The sequence below is a fragment of the Sus scrofa genome, chromosome 9, assembly GCF_054392235.1.
Source record: "Sus scrofa isolate SSC_HxYL_T2T_F1_AM1 chromosome 9, Sscrofa_HxYL_maternal_Yorkshire_Landrace_v2.0, whole genome shotgun sequence".
Classification (NCBI taxonomy): Eukaryota; Metazoa; Chordata; class Mammalia; order Artiodactyla; family Suidae; genus Sus; species Sus scrofa.
Genome location: NC_139391.1, coordinates 140,196,827 through 140,210,394, shown reverse-complemented (window position 1 = coordinate 140,210,394; position 13,568 = coordinate 140,196,827). Strand labels below are relative to the sequence as shown.

Below are 13,568 nucleotides of genomic sequence, written 5' to 3'. Positions count from 1 at the left end.
TGTCACCCACACAGCTCGCTGAGGATGTGCACACAGCAGCAGAAGCCAGAGAGGCCCAGGCCAGCCACGCACTCCCTGCCAGCCCAGAGGCTAGCTGCTGCAGAGACCAGAGGAACCAGGAGAACCCAAACCGAGCCAACCAGAAAATGGCCTGAGTTGGAATGTCCCCCCAGCACACACACCCAGCTCACTGGCAGTGGACCGAATCCTTGCTGGCTCCAGGAGGTCCAGCACAACCCCTGCCCAAGCACTGGCCGGCAACAGCCTATATACAAACAGGGTGACTCCTAAAACCTAGACTTTGAAAAATAAAAACCGGAAGTTCCCACTGTGACTCAGCAGGTTAAGAATCCGATTAGCATCCAAGAGGATGTGGGTTCAATCCTTGGCCTCGCTCAGTGGGTTAAGGATCCGATGTTGCCATGAGCTATGGTGTAGGTCACAGCTGCAGCTTGGATCTGGCGTGGCTGTGGCTGCGGTGCAGGCCGGCAGCTGCAGCTCCTCCGTTTTGACCCCAGCTCGGAAACTTCCATACGCCTCAGGTGCGGCCCTAAAAAAAGAAGAATAAATATATAAAAACGGAATTCAGAAAACGAAGTACTCACTGCAGGGGAGTTTCCATCGACTCGTCCCAGGGAAAGTAAAACTAGGCCCAGGCCGGATAAACACAAGCGACATCGAGACCGTGGAGGTTAAGGTGCTGAAAGCCAAAGAGGCATCTCGAGAGCAGTGAGACAAAGTGACTCCCGGTGTCAAGGGAGTGCTGGAATCATTAACGCTGGCTTCTCATAAGAAGCGAGGCAGGTGAAACGACAGGGAGGTGACATGTTCATTAAGAAAATGTGAATTAAAACCACACTTCACTCGGATGGTGATAATGCAAACGACAGCGTTGACGAAAGGGTGGAGAAGCCAGAAACTGCATCCTGTCCCCCGGAAGGAAAAACGATGAAGACACGTTGGAAAATGGCTCTGCCGCTTCGTAAAGTGCTGAACACAACTTCCCGCACAGGCCAGCCGTTCGAGCCCAAGAGAAATAAAATCTCGAGTCCACCCCAAGACGTCTATGGGACTGCCCACAGCACGTCCCACCGAACCTTGGATGCTGGAAACAGTGCAAAGGGGTGGGGGGGGGGAACAGGCTGAGCCAAAGGCAGTCATGCTGCACATCAGACACAAGCGCGCTGCTGGCCGGGTGCCGGGTGCCACCTGCAGGACCTCAGACACACCCCAAGTGACAGAGTCACACATAGGACACGACACCTCATGTGATTCCACTCAGAGGAAATGTACAGACTGAAAGTGGGGGGCTGAATGGGGAGATGGACTAGGACACTTGGGGGAGGATGCAAATGTCCTCGGTGGCCCGTGGGGACAGTGGCATGGGTCTGCAATTTTACTAAAACTCAGAGGACGCTGCACCTACAGTCAAAAATTACATGGTACATAAATTATACCTCAAAAAAAACCCACCACCTGGGAGCTCCTGTTGTGCTTAGCGGTACTGAACCAGATTCGTATTCATGAGGATGCAGGTTTGACCCCTGGCCTTGCTCAGTGGGTTAAGGATCTGGTGTTGCTGTGGCTGCGTGGAGGCCAATAGCTGCAGCACCCAATGAGCCCTAGCCTGGGAACGTCTATATGCGTAGGGTGCAGTCCTAAAAAGACAAAAAAAAAAAACCAACAACGAAAAACTTTCTAAAAATGGCAGCATTTAGTCCAGCAGTAAAAACTCAGGAATGCAGGGCAACAGGCAAACCACCAGTGCACATAAGGGTTTAACACAAGGAGCTCCCATTGTGGCTCAGCACATTAAGGACCTGACACTGTCTCTGTGAGGATTCCGGTTCGAGCCCTGGCCTCCCTCAGTGGGTTAAGGATCCAGCATTGCCACAGGCTGCAGCGTGGGTCCAGTGTTGCCTTGGCTGTGGCGTAGGCTGCAGCTCTGATTCCACCCCTGACCCAGGAGCTTCTATATGCCACTAATGCTGCCATAAAGGACAAAAAAAAAAAAAAAAAGAGAGAGAGAGGGAGAGAGAGAGAGAGAGAGAGGGGGAACGCCCACAGACAGGAGATTATGAGGAAACGTCTCCCCCGAAGGAGGCAGGACCCGTGAATGGCACCTTTACATCTTTACAACAGGTAGACTCTGCTTGGACCTTAAGGACAGCAACCAACACTCACTGTAGGAATTGGTTCTAAAATGTTGGATGGCACATGGATTTACAGCACACGTTATTTTATTTTTATGTAAATTGATAACGCCTCAGACACCAGCAGTCTCTCCAGAGACCCCCTCAGAGATCTCCCAAAGCAAATGATGAACCAGCTTTGCACCTAACTTCTAGCAACAGGGAGCTGGCCACTCACTCCAGCTCAGACTTAGCAGTTCATCAACCTTCAGGCGGCACGTGCCCTGGGTCCTTCTGCCCTGTGTCTTGCTAGGAGCCCCCAGACTTCAAGGTCCTGGCTGGTCTTTACCTGGGCCGTTTCTCAAACTTGCGTTTGCATGAGCGACCTCCCAGAATGAGGTAGCACCCGCCCCCCCCAGATACAGAGCCAGCTGGCTTGTCACCTGCTCTAAAACAGAAGGGTCCCCAGTCTGGTGTTTATCCTTTGGGCGCAGTGGCCCCATCCATGGGTAACGTGGGCTCAGGAAACCGAAAGACATTGTTGAATGGCTACTGCTCTCGCTGTGAATAATAAAGCCTTTCCTCTCTGACCCACGAGTCTCCTGTTCTAGAAGCATCCATGAAACCAGCCCGCCCAATTTGTAAGCTTGCAAGTAAGGTAGAACCCCAGATCCATCAGTCTTGACACCTACCTCCTAGCATATTTTATTTACATCTAAACTTTGAAGCCTGAGCTCCACTCTACCTAAGAACGTTTATCAGCCAAAGCACAATGCCAGCAACTCCCATGGAAGGGCTTAAGAAATCTGAGAAATGCATTGCTACCAGGGCCGAGAAGAGTGCAGCGTGAAGTTAAAAACAAGCCAACGATTTTGAAATCTCAACGCAAGACTAATTCTGCGAGGAAGGAAATGTGAGACCAAATTCAGAAACTTGGCAGGTTTTCATTTCGGCGAATTCTCTTGCTGGGATAAAGGGGCGGAAGCGTGGCCGCAGGAAGGGAGTCCAGCCCCCGGCAAGGAGGGACCGGCCCGGGTACGGTCAGTGAGGGACCACCAGCCTCAGCGCCTGGGCGAGCCACCCATTGGGGGTGCAGCCTTGGTTGTGTCACTTGGGCTCTGTCCGGTCAGTGTCCTAGTCCGCCTAAGAGGGACGCATGGTGACATCTCCAGGTGGTGTCCCCGCGGCTGGCGGGCCATGTGGGGAGCTCACCTGTGGGAACTCAGCACCACGGCACAGCCCTCCTGCACCTCCTTCATCACGGCGTCCCACAGGTGGCGCTTAGAGCAGGGGTCCATCCCGGAGCTGGGCTCATCCTGAAGGAGACAAAGTACAGCGTGAGGGCCGGGGCCACGTCGGGCCGCGTGACAATGTGAGGAAGCCGCGGCTCCAGCTCCAGGCCCTGCGCCGGCTCAGCAAAGGCCCGCCCTCCCGTCCACCAAGCTCGCCTTTGGGGATCAGAAGGGAGGCCAGCCCTGGGGCAACCTCATTCAAACTCCAGAACGATCGACCCTAGAAAGGCAGAGGTGAGCAGAAAGAAAAAGCCTTCATTCTTCTTTTTTTTTAAAGCAATATCAAGTGACATTTCTGGAAACCAAAAGCTTTTCTTCAACGAGCACCGGAGCACTCTTCCCTGAACCCCTTTTGAGAGAAATGCTTCCAGTCCACAGGAGGCACTTCGTGCTTTTGTAGTCAGGGAGAGCTCAACACATTTTTCTTAAGAACTGAGGGGCACTAACTGCCCGAGGAAAGGAACAGAGGGAAGGTGGCCGCCCCCCGCCGCAAATGGCACTGAACGGAAAACAAACACCTGTCCTTTCTGCGAATGGGGCGCTGGAGCGCAGAGCTGTAAACGAAGCAATGGCAGGAGGGCCGGCAGTCCCGGGTGAGAGCTGGAGGTGTCACTGTCTACTCCCACACTAGCGGCAGCCGGGACAGCCACTTGTCCTCTCTCTGGGGAGGACGCTAAAAGCCCTTTGATGTATGTCTCCCACCAGAAGTTCTGAACATTCAGACCAAATCCAGAGACTTGGCGGGTTTTCACGTCAGGGAATCCATCCAGTGACCGTCACCACTGTCACTCAGCTCGACGGGGAGGATTCCACCCGCCGTCTCCAGGGGCCTCGGCAGACCCTGTCCCCAGGACCACATGCGCAGAACGGCGAGGCCACAGGTGGAGAGCCACCGTCCACACCCCACTCTGGTCACCTCGCCCAAGCCCTGGGGACCCAGGGGGCCAGGAGCAGGGCTGCAGGACAGGAGAAGTTGGGGGCCTACAGTGACCTGGGGACACACTCCAGCCAAGAGGCCCCATCCCCACTCAGGAGCTGTCGGGGGCGAGGCTGCGCGAGGCAAGGGCAGCCCTGTCTGGTCCCTTCAAGGCAAGTCTGCCTCCTCTGGCAGGGAAAACAGTGTCTGCAAACCGCAAAGTTCTGCAATCCTAAGTTTTTCTTGCCGGATTTCAGAACACGCAATTGCGCTGTAGCCCTTGATTTGGGGCCTTACCGAGAAGCAAGCTTAGAGCAAGCAGGAGGAAAATTCAGCCCAGATTCTCGAAGACAATCCCTAAATGATGGGCTCATTTTTCCAAGGCAGCTCTTCTCAACCCTCTTTAGCTGCCCCGCCCCCAACAAAACACGTCCAGTTAATGAACAAGAAAGAAAAAGAATTTGCTTCCCTTGGAGTTCCAGCAGTGGCTCAGCGGAAATGAATCCAACGAGTGACCATGAGGTCCTGGGTTCGACCCCTGGCCTCGACCTCGTCCTGGGTTAAGGATCCAGCGTTGCCATGAGCTGTGATGCAAGTCGCAGACGTGGCTTGGATCTGTGGTTGCTGTGGCTGTGGTGTCGGCCAGCAGCTGCAGCTCAGATTCAACCTTTAGTCTGGGAACCTCCATATGCTGCAGGTAAGGTCCTAAAAAGCAAAAAAAAGAAAAAAGAAAAGAAAAAGTGCCAGTACAGCTCTGACCATCATATCTGCATGTAGAAAAAGACTTAAAGAGGCAGGCCAGAGAAGAGGTGCACTCTAATATTCTCTTAAATACTGCTTTTTCTGTTAAAATTCCATTGACTTTTCAATTCGGTAAATAAAAGTGACTCAAAAGAGAAATTATTTGTCTCTGTAAAACTCCAAGGGTATTTTAGATTCTTTTCGGAAAATGTTGACTTTAGGACAAACACTGACTAGTTCAGAGACATGGATTAGCTGCAGATTTGAATATCCCCCTAGAGCAGCTCTGAGAGGTTAAAGCATCGGCTACCCCAGATAAACCGCCACTCACCAGAAAGAGAAGGTCGGGTTGCCCCAGCAGGGCCAGAGCTGTGGACAGCTTCCGCTTGGTGCCCCCGCTGTAGGCGGCCACGGGTTTGTCCACGTGGGCTTCCAGGTGGAGGCGCCTCACGAGGTCGGCAGTCACCTGGGAGAGAGGATCCCCGTGAGGGCGCCCGTTCACCCAGGGCCCTGGGACAGCTGGCTCTCGGCCGGGACCCTGCTCCTTGTCCCCACTGCCCCTGCCCGCCCCTCCGCACTCCATCCAGCCCAGCTCCCCCGGGGCGTGGGGACTCTGGACAATGAACCAATGGGGGCTCCCCCGACAAAGCTGGGTCTTCTGTGCCTGGGAGTCAGGGAAGCGATGGCCAGGACACTGGGCTCAGGGCTGGAGCTCAGGGGGACAGCGGGGGCCAAAAATGTGGCCAAAGGGTGGGTCATGTGTGGGCCAGGCTGGATCTGCCCTGAGGCTGGGAGGAACCTGGAGAGAGGGGGCATCAGGGGGCGGAGGCCTAGGCAGCAAGCCTTCAATACCCCCCGTCCCTGAAAGGAAGAGCCCCTCTCTGCTGCAAAGCATTTCGGGAGCCTGCCCGCTGAGGTGAGCTTCCACAGTAACCAACGGAGGGGAAGAAGAGCGGCATCCTGCTCATCCAGTGTGAGGACGGCAAGTGCACACGGCCCAACAGCACCCCCAGGACGGGTGGGCCCCCAGGTCACCACCCCTTTCCTCCTCCACCTTGCAGCCCACCCTGCTTTCATACATCCTTGGAGCCCCTGCTCCTTCCGTTTTCTCGCCTCAGCAGGAAACTCGTCTCCTGTCCTGCGTGTGCCATGTGTCTAAGGACACTTGTGCCCAAAGCTCCCGCTGCAGCTGTGCCACATTCTGCTCTGACAGCTTTCCTCCTGTCCCCCAGCGGGGAGGGGGACGCCTCTGGGAGCCCAGATGGAGAAACTTCTTTGTTGACAACGATGCATGACTTAAAAATGCTGTGAAGCGCTTTATTTAACCCTTGCGACCCTAGAGGTATTAACACAGATTTGGGTTGGTTTTTTGTTTTTCGTTTTTTTTTCCAGTTTTGGCATGTAACCAAATGGATTAAGATCATATCTTGATTCAAATATAAAAGAAAGGGAAAAAACTCTACTGGACTCTGGAGATGGGCTAAAAAGTGTGCACCCGAAATAATAAAATGTAGCTTTCACCTAATGTATATGCTTTTTCAGATAAATGCATGAAAGTTGGGATAATAATGATATGTGATAATGACAATGATAAAATATTAAGAACTGCTAAAAAGACTAGCATAACATTTATTTATAAAAGCTCGCAACACCAAATGCTCTACCCCTTTTATTTGTGCCGCCTCAAGATGGCACAGAAAGATTTAATCCCAAGGAGGGCCTAGTTATCAAGATGCGTAAGTCAAGGAAGAGCAGATTTCAAGGCCCCAGAGATTCCTGAGGACACAGGCTTAAATCTCCTGGTATCTGCCCGAGGACATCTTCTTGAGGTCAGCAGTTTGTTTTTCTTGGAAATAAGAGCATCGTTTTCCCAGATTGGTTTTTCTAGCCTCCATCCTTTCCACAGCTCCTTTCCGTGTAATAATTTCAAAGAATATAAAGGAAAGAAAGTGTCTTGAAATAAATAAAAATTTGTTCAAACAAAATGAGTGATTCGAAACGAGCCGACAGACGTATCAAAGGCAGCGCTGTAAGGTGGATGAGAGACGTGATGCCTGGCACGCAAAGACATGTGGACTGGACTCATTTCCCCCCCGGAGAGAGTCTTCTGAGCAATAAGTCCAGTCCACAGCTGGACAGTCACAGGAAAGACAGGGGAAGGCAGCCAGGGAGGCTCCCTGGAAGAGGAGGTTCTGTTCACAAGCAACAGGAGGAACCCAAGAAGGGCAGAGTCTGCTAGGAAGCTTACCCCTTCCGGTAGGCAGTGCCACCAAGCTGTGGGACCAGCAAAAGTGACACACTGGGAATTTATTGTTTAAATGTATCTTTAGTTCCATAAAAACTGTACCAAAAAAGATTAGAAATATATGTGTTTCAGAAAGAAATTATATTTCCCTCCCATCCACCTTATGCAAAGATGAGCCATACATAACCGAAAGCTGATAAACAGAAAACTGCAACAAACCTATCCTAAAAGTGCAGCCTGTTGCTGCAGAAATGCACTTGAAAATAAGAGAACTTTCGAATAAATCTACTGATTAGTTATAGGAAGCTAGGAAACATGTCATGTTTTTACAGTTTCACAAAGGTTACATGCTACAGGCTGCGATATTTCTAAACTTGCAGAAGAGGGAAATCAGCCACAGAGGGAGCGAACTCCTCTGGGAACACGTGTGCTGACACCTCGGAAACCTCTGCGCAAGAAGCAGTCCTATTCGTGGGGTCAGCTGCAGTTTCATGAAAGAAATGAAGCCAGTTCCTAATAGACGACCATTAAAATGACATTTTTCCATGGAGAAGCTCAGGAAAACGAGTAACTTGAGACAGCTGAGGATCAGAGGGCAGTGGCCCTGGATGACAGGAAGCCTCACGGTAGTCACAAGAACATTTTCAAAGGGCACACTTCCGCCAGGACAGCGAAGGGGCCAGAGTATAGCATTTGCAAGCATCTGCCTTTTTAATCAAAAACCAGCCTTGGGGAGCTGACGGAGACAAACAGCTATTAAAGACTGAGCCAGAGATTAGCCCGGATTTCAATGGTTTGATGGTACAGTGAGGGGGGCTCCTGTGGGTGGACACCTGCCTTTGCTTTATTAAGATGGGAGGTGGGTAAATGGACCAGGACACCTCCAGAGGGTGTGGAAAGATTTCATTCTAGTTTCGCTTCGAGTTACAGAGCACAAGTAAGAAAAGAAGGCCGAAGCACTTGCACAGCAGCACAAAAATGCATTTTCATGGACCAGCGAAGGAGCTAGCTGTCAGTTTTTTCTCCTGTGACTCCTACGATGTTCCATCTCTTGCAGAATCTCATTGAAAATGCATCACATCTGCCCGTTATTCCTGCTCCAAGTTCAGAATCCAGAAATGCAAAGAAGCACCCCGCACGTTCTCCAGTGCCGGTGGAAGAGTCAGACTGCACGGAGCACCTGCCATTCTGGAGGCTCCCCACTCGGACCGAGCTGTCAGTCAAGGCTGTCAGCTCCGCTCCACTGGCCCTGCTGGAACCAGAGAGGATGGCTGCTACGTCTGGTTCTCTCTGTGATGCGCCCCCCACCCCAGCTCACAGACAAGGACGGGGGCTCTGCAGCCTTCACCACACCTCCATCCTCACAAGCCCCCAGCAAGGAGCCCAGGCACACACAGCTGTCAGCCCACCCACCAGGAAGTCAACTTTCCCAACAACCCTCCCAATTCCACAGGCAGTCTGAGCCCTTCTCTGCGATGTCCCGCCACCCCCCGAATACAAATGAACAGTCCAGTAAATGTAAAAGACACTTGGAGGAGAAACTGTAGGGAACAAAACTGCAAATGATGGAAAGCTTTACCTCCTACCCCCTCTTCCTCGCAGGGATCTATTGTAAAGACACAATGTAAATATAACATAAAGGTATCGGATTATGTTTCTTCAGTATCATCATATTGGAATATGTTTCGGGGACAGTTATCTGAAAGTGTGGTCCCTTATCATGGGGCAAGAGAGCTCTTAGGGGACCTGAGAGATTGGCCATGCCCTCCTCTGCAGGTTCTTTTTTCTGGAAACCCTCAGAGAGTCCTACCTGGGGGATGCACTGCTTTGGAATCCCGCGCAGGCTGCAGTAATGATGCAGGTGCTCCCAGCCAGTCAGGAGCTCATCCAGGGCGTCCTGCTGTGGACAGTAGCCAATGCGGACACCCGCTGCGCCGGCAAGCGACAGGTCCACGTCCTCTCTGCAAAGAGAAGCAGCAGCACCGTCTAGAAAATGCAACTTTGCAGACAGACATCACCCATTTCTTAAATCTGGCTCATCAATGAGCCATGCATTGCAGCTCATCTAAAGCACTAAACTGAGCATAAATGGGTTCCATAAATGAGTAGCAGCCCACGGGTCTAGAAGAGACGCAGCTCTGAGGACACAATTGCTCTGCATGTTAGAGAAGCACATCTGAAAGGCACAGAGCTTTGCAGCTGTCATCTGGCACTAATGGCTGCAGTTCCCTAAATAGCCAGCATAGTTATTGTCTCCCAACCCAACCAACTCATACGAACACCTACTAAATCAAAGGCTAAGCTTTCACTCAGTATCAGATTGTTAAAAATAATTTCTGTGGTAACAATAGTATATATATGTCATTGAACACACAGAATAACAGGGTCTATAACAAAAAATCCATAGTCCCAGTTCTCAATAATGCCTACAATTAATATTTTTGCGTTAATCCTTTATGTGTAACCAGGCTAAACAGTGTAGGGTGAGGATTATACAAATTGTACGTACTTAAAGAAAAAGAACTCTTTATTTCTAATTTTAAAATTGATATATATTCATCAGGGAATTTTTTTTTTTTTTTTTTAGGGCCACACTTGCGGCAAATGATGGGGTCAAATTGGAGCTGCAGCTGCCGGCCTATGCCTCCGACACAGCAACATGGGATCCAAGCCCAATTTGAGACCTACACCACAGCTCACGGCAACACCAGATCCTTAACCCACTGAGCAAGGCCAGCGATCACACCTGAATCCTCATGGATACTTGTCAGGTTCGTTTCTGCTGGGTCATGATGGGAACTCCTCGTCATGCGAATTTCTTAACTATTCAAATATCATCACATTTAACACAAAACACTGACGTATTTCTAAGCATTTTAAAATAGATAGAATCATAAAGTCTATAAAGATTCTTGAGAACACTTCAGGAAAAAAACCTAATAAATACACAGAAACCTTAACTAAACCGAGTCAGCAGGCCAGCAGAGGGCGCTCTGATGCCCTGTGACCAGAGCAGAGCCCAACAGGAAGAAAAACAACGCTTCTTTCCCAGCAAGGACTCAGCCAATGAAAAGCCATGGCCTCAGTTTACTAGGACCTCCTGACTGACTTCCTTTTTCTCTTTATAAAAGAGTTCTCCTCTCTATTTTTGCAGGGGGATGTGAAAATGGATTGCCATGGTTGCAGACCCTGAATTCACTGATTGCTGGAGAAATAACAAGCCATCTGTTTTAGGTCAACACCCATTAATTGGCCAACTCCTCATTTCCTTGTCCCTCCAGCCCCCGTCAACCAAGAATCTGCTTTCTGGGATTCATCTAAAGGAGTGCAAACAGGAATAGAGCTCTAATGTATACATTAAAGAAAACCAATTTCAAAACAAGAACCTATCAGTCACCGTCAGAAATTAGAAAATTACCACAAACTAAATCTAAAGCAATATGAGGGAAAAAATAAAATTACAACAAAAATTAATATAAAAGAGAAAAGGGAAAACAACAGGGAAAACCAACAAAACAAAATGTTGTTTCTTTGAAAAAAAAAAATCAACAAAATCCACAATCCTTTGGTAAGGCTGACTAAGAAAGAAGGAGAGAAGTTTCAGATTATTAAAGTCAAAAATGAAAGAGGAGACATTACTATTAAATCTGCAGAAAGAGAAAGACTGATAAGGGAACACTATAAATATTGTATGGCAAAATTTAGATCCCCCATCTCACCCTATATACAAAAATCAACTCAAAATCAAGAGCTGTGATTTAGCTCTAATCACATCATTTAGCACTAAATGTAAGAGCTAAAATTATAAAACTCCTAGAAGAAAACATATGCATAAATCTTCCACACTTTGCATTAAGCAATAATTTCCAGATAGACACAAGAGCATAAGCAATAGAAGACAGTCTATCTAGATTCTACTAAAAACTGTTAGAATTAATGATCAAACTCGGTAAAGCTGCAGGATATAAAATCAATATATAAAAATCAGTTATGTTTCTATACACTAACAACAACGTATCAGAAAGAGAAACTAAGAAGCTAATCCCATGTATAACTGCATCACAAAACATAATACTTATGAATAAATGTAACCAAAGAAGTGAAAGATCTTTATCCTATAAGATACACTGAAAACTACAGAGGTATTAATGAAATAAATGGAAGAAAACACAAATTAATGGAAAGATATTTCACGTGAATAGACTGGAAGAATTGATATTGTTAAAATACCAATGCCTCTCTAAGCAATCTACAGATTCAATGCAATCCTTATCAAAATACCAATGGCATTTTTCACAGAAACAGAAAAAAATCTAGAATTTGTATGGGACCTCTAAAGACCCTGAATAGCCAAAACAATTTTGAGAAAGAAGAACAAAGCTGGAGCCATCATATTTCCTGATTTTAGACTATATTACAAATCTATAGTATTCAAAATAGTATGGTGGTGGCAAAAGAACAGACGCATTGATCAATGGAAGAATAGAGAACCCAGAAATAAACCCATGAACACACAGCCAATCAACATATGACAAGGAGCCAAAAATATACAATGGAGGAAAGGACAGTCTCTTCAGTAAAAGATGTGAAATCTGTACAACACGGAAAACTACAAATGCAAAAGAATGACACTGGATCTCTAACTCACACCACATTAAAAAAAAACTGAAAAAGGATTGAAGACAAATTTAACACCTAAAACTATGACATTCTTAGAATAAAACACAATTAATAAGGTCCTCGACATTGGTCTTAGCAATGACTTTTTGAATTTGACACCAAAAACAAAGGCAATGCAAGCAGAAATAAACAGGTGATAGGTTTCTGCATGACAAAAGAAACCATCAACAAAATGAAAAGACAGCCTATTGAATGAGAAGTAACATCTGCAAAACATACATCGAATAAGCGGTTAATATGCAAAATATATAAAGAACTCACACAATAGAAAAAAACCTGATTTTAAAATAAGCAGAGGAACTGAGTTTCCTGAAAGAAGATATATGAATGGCCAACAGGTACGTGAAACGGTTCTCAACAACACTAATGCAAATCATCAGTCAGAGAATATGCAAATCAAAACCACCATGAAATACCATCTCTCACCTTTTTAATCTCTCACCTTCATCACAGACAAGAGACAAGTGTCAGAGAGGATGTAGAGAAAAGGGAACTTTGTGCATGGCTGGTGGGACTGGAAACTGGTGCAGCCATTACTAAAAACAGTATGAAGATTCCTCCAAACATTAAGACTAGAACTACCACATGATCCAGCAATTCCACGTCTGGGTATACATCCAAAGGAAATGAAAACAGAAGATCAAAGAGTTGTCTGTTCGTTATAGCATTATTCACAATGCCAACTTGTGGAAACCACCTAAGTGCCCACCAACAGGTAAATTTGGAATACGTGTATATAGTGCAGTATTATTCAGTCATGAGAAAAGAAGGGAACCCTGCCATTTGCAACCACATGAATGGACCCTGGGGGCATTATGCTAAGTAAAAGAAGTCAGAAATATTCCACGTGAAATACTGGAGAAATATATGAAATCTATGTGAAATACCTGTGGGAGAAAGACGGCAAATTTCCAGAAACAGAGTAGAAAATTGGTTTACAGAGTCTGAGAGTGGGGAAAATAGGGAGAGGTTGGCAAAAGTCTACAAATCTTCAGCTGCGAATGAATAAGACCTGAGGATCTAATGCAAAACATGCTGTCTATAGTTATGGCACGGTTCAACGGCAGAATTAAAATTTGCTAAGAAAATGGAACTTAAATGTCCTTATCAAACAAACCAACGAATAATGCTACATAGGCGAGGTGATGGATATTTAAATTAAGTAGACGGGAGAAATCTTGTCACAATGTAGATGTATGCCACATCATCCTCACGCCCATTTGAAACATCTCACATTTGCCAATTGCACCACAATGAAGGTGGAAAAATACAGAAAGATAAATTGTATCACATCAAATTTTTATTTTATTTTATGTTTTGTCTTTCAAAGGACACTATCAAGGAAACAAAAGACAACCTACACAATTGGAGAAAATTTTTGTAAATCATATATGTAATCATGGGCTGATTCTAGAATATAAACTCTTACAACTCAATAATAGAAATAAAAGTGACCCAGTTTTTAAAACGGTCAAAGTGTCTTAATACACATTTCTTCAAAGAGGATGTACAAATAGCCAATAAGCAGAGAAAAAAAAAAATCCTCATCATCATTAGTCATT

The 13,568-nt window shown here is 47.1% G+C and overlaps 1 protein-coding gene across 8 annotated transcripts in view; it reads right to left on the bottom strand.

Annotated features, from left to right (window-relative positions):
• ABCA13 (ATP binding cassette subfamily A member 13) overlaps positions 1-13,568 on the bottom strand; it is a 349,393-nt gene that overhangs the window by 24,941 nt on the left and 310,884 nt on the right. For 7 of the 8 annotated variants that reach the window (XR_014816632.1, XM_021063900.2, XM_021063898.2 and 4 more), the window contains 3 exons: positions 9,137-9,287; positions 5,413-5,547; positions 3,345-3,448 (listed from right to left, as the gene is read on the bottom strand). Coding sequence is in view for 6 of the 8 variants with exons in the window: in XM_021063900.2 (XP_020919559.2) it covers positions 3,345-3,448; positions 5,413-5,547; positions 9,137-9,287 (390 nt within the window). In the remaining 2 variants the exon portion in view is untranslated. The remainder of the gene's footprint in view (positions 1-3,344; positions 3,449-5,412; positions 5,548-9,136; positions 9,288-13,568) is intronic. The other variant, XR_014816631.1, reaches the window with a different exon arrangement.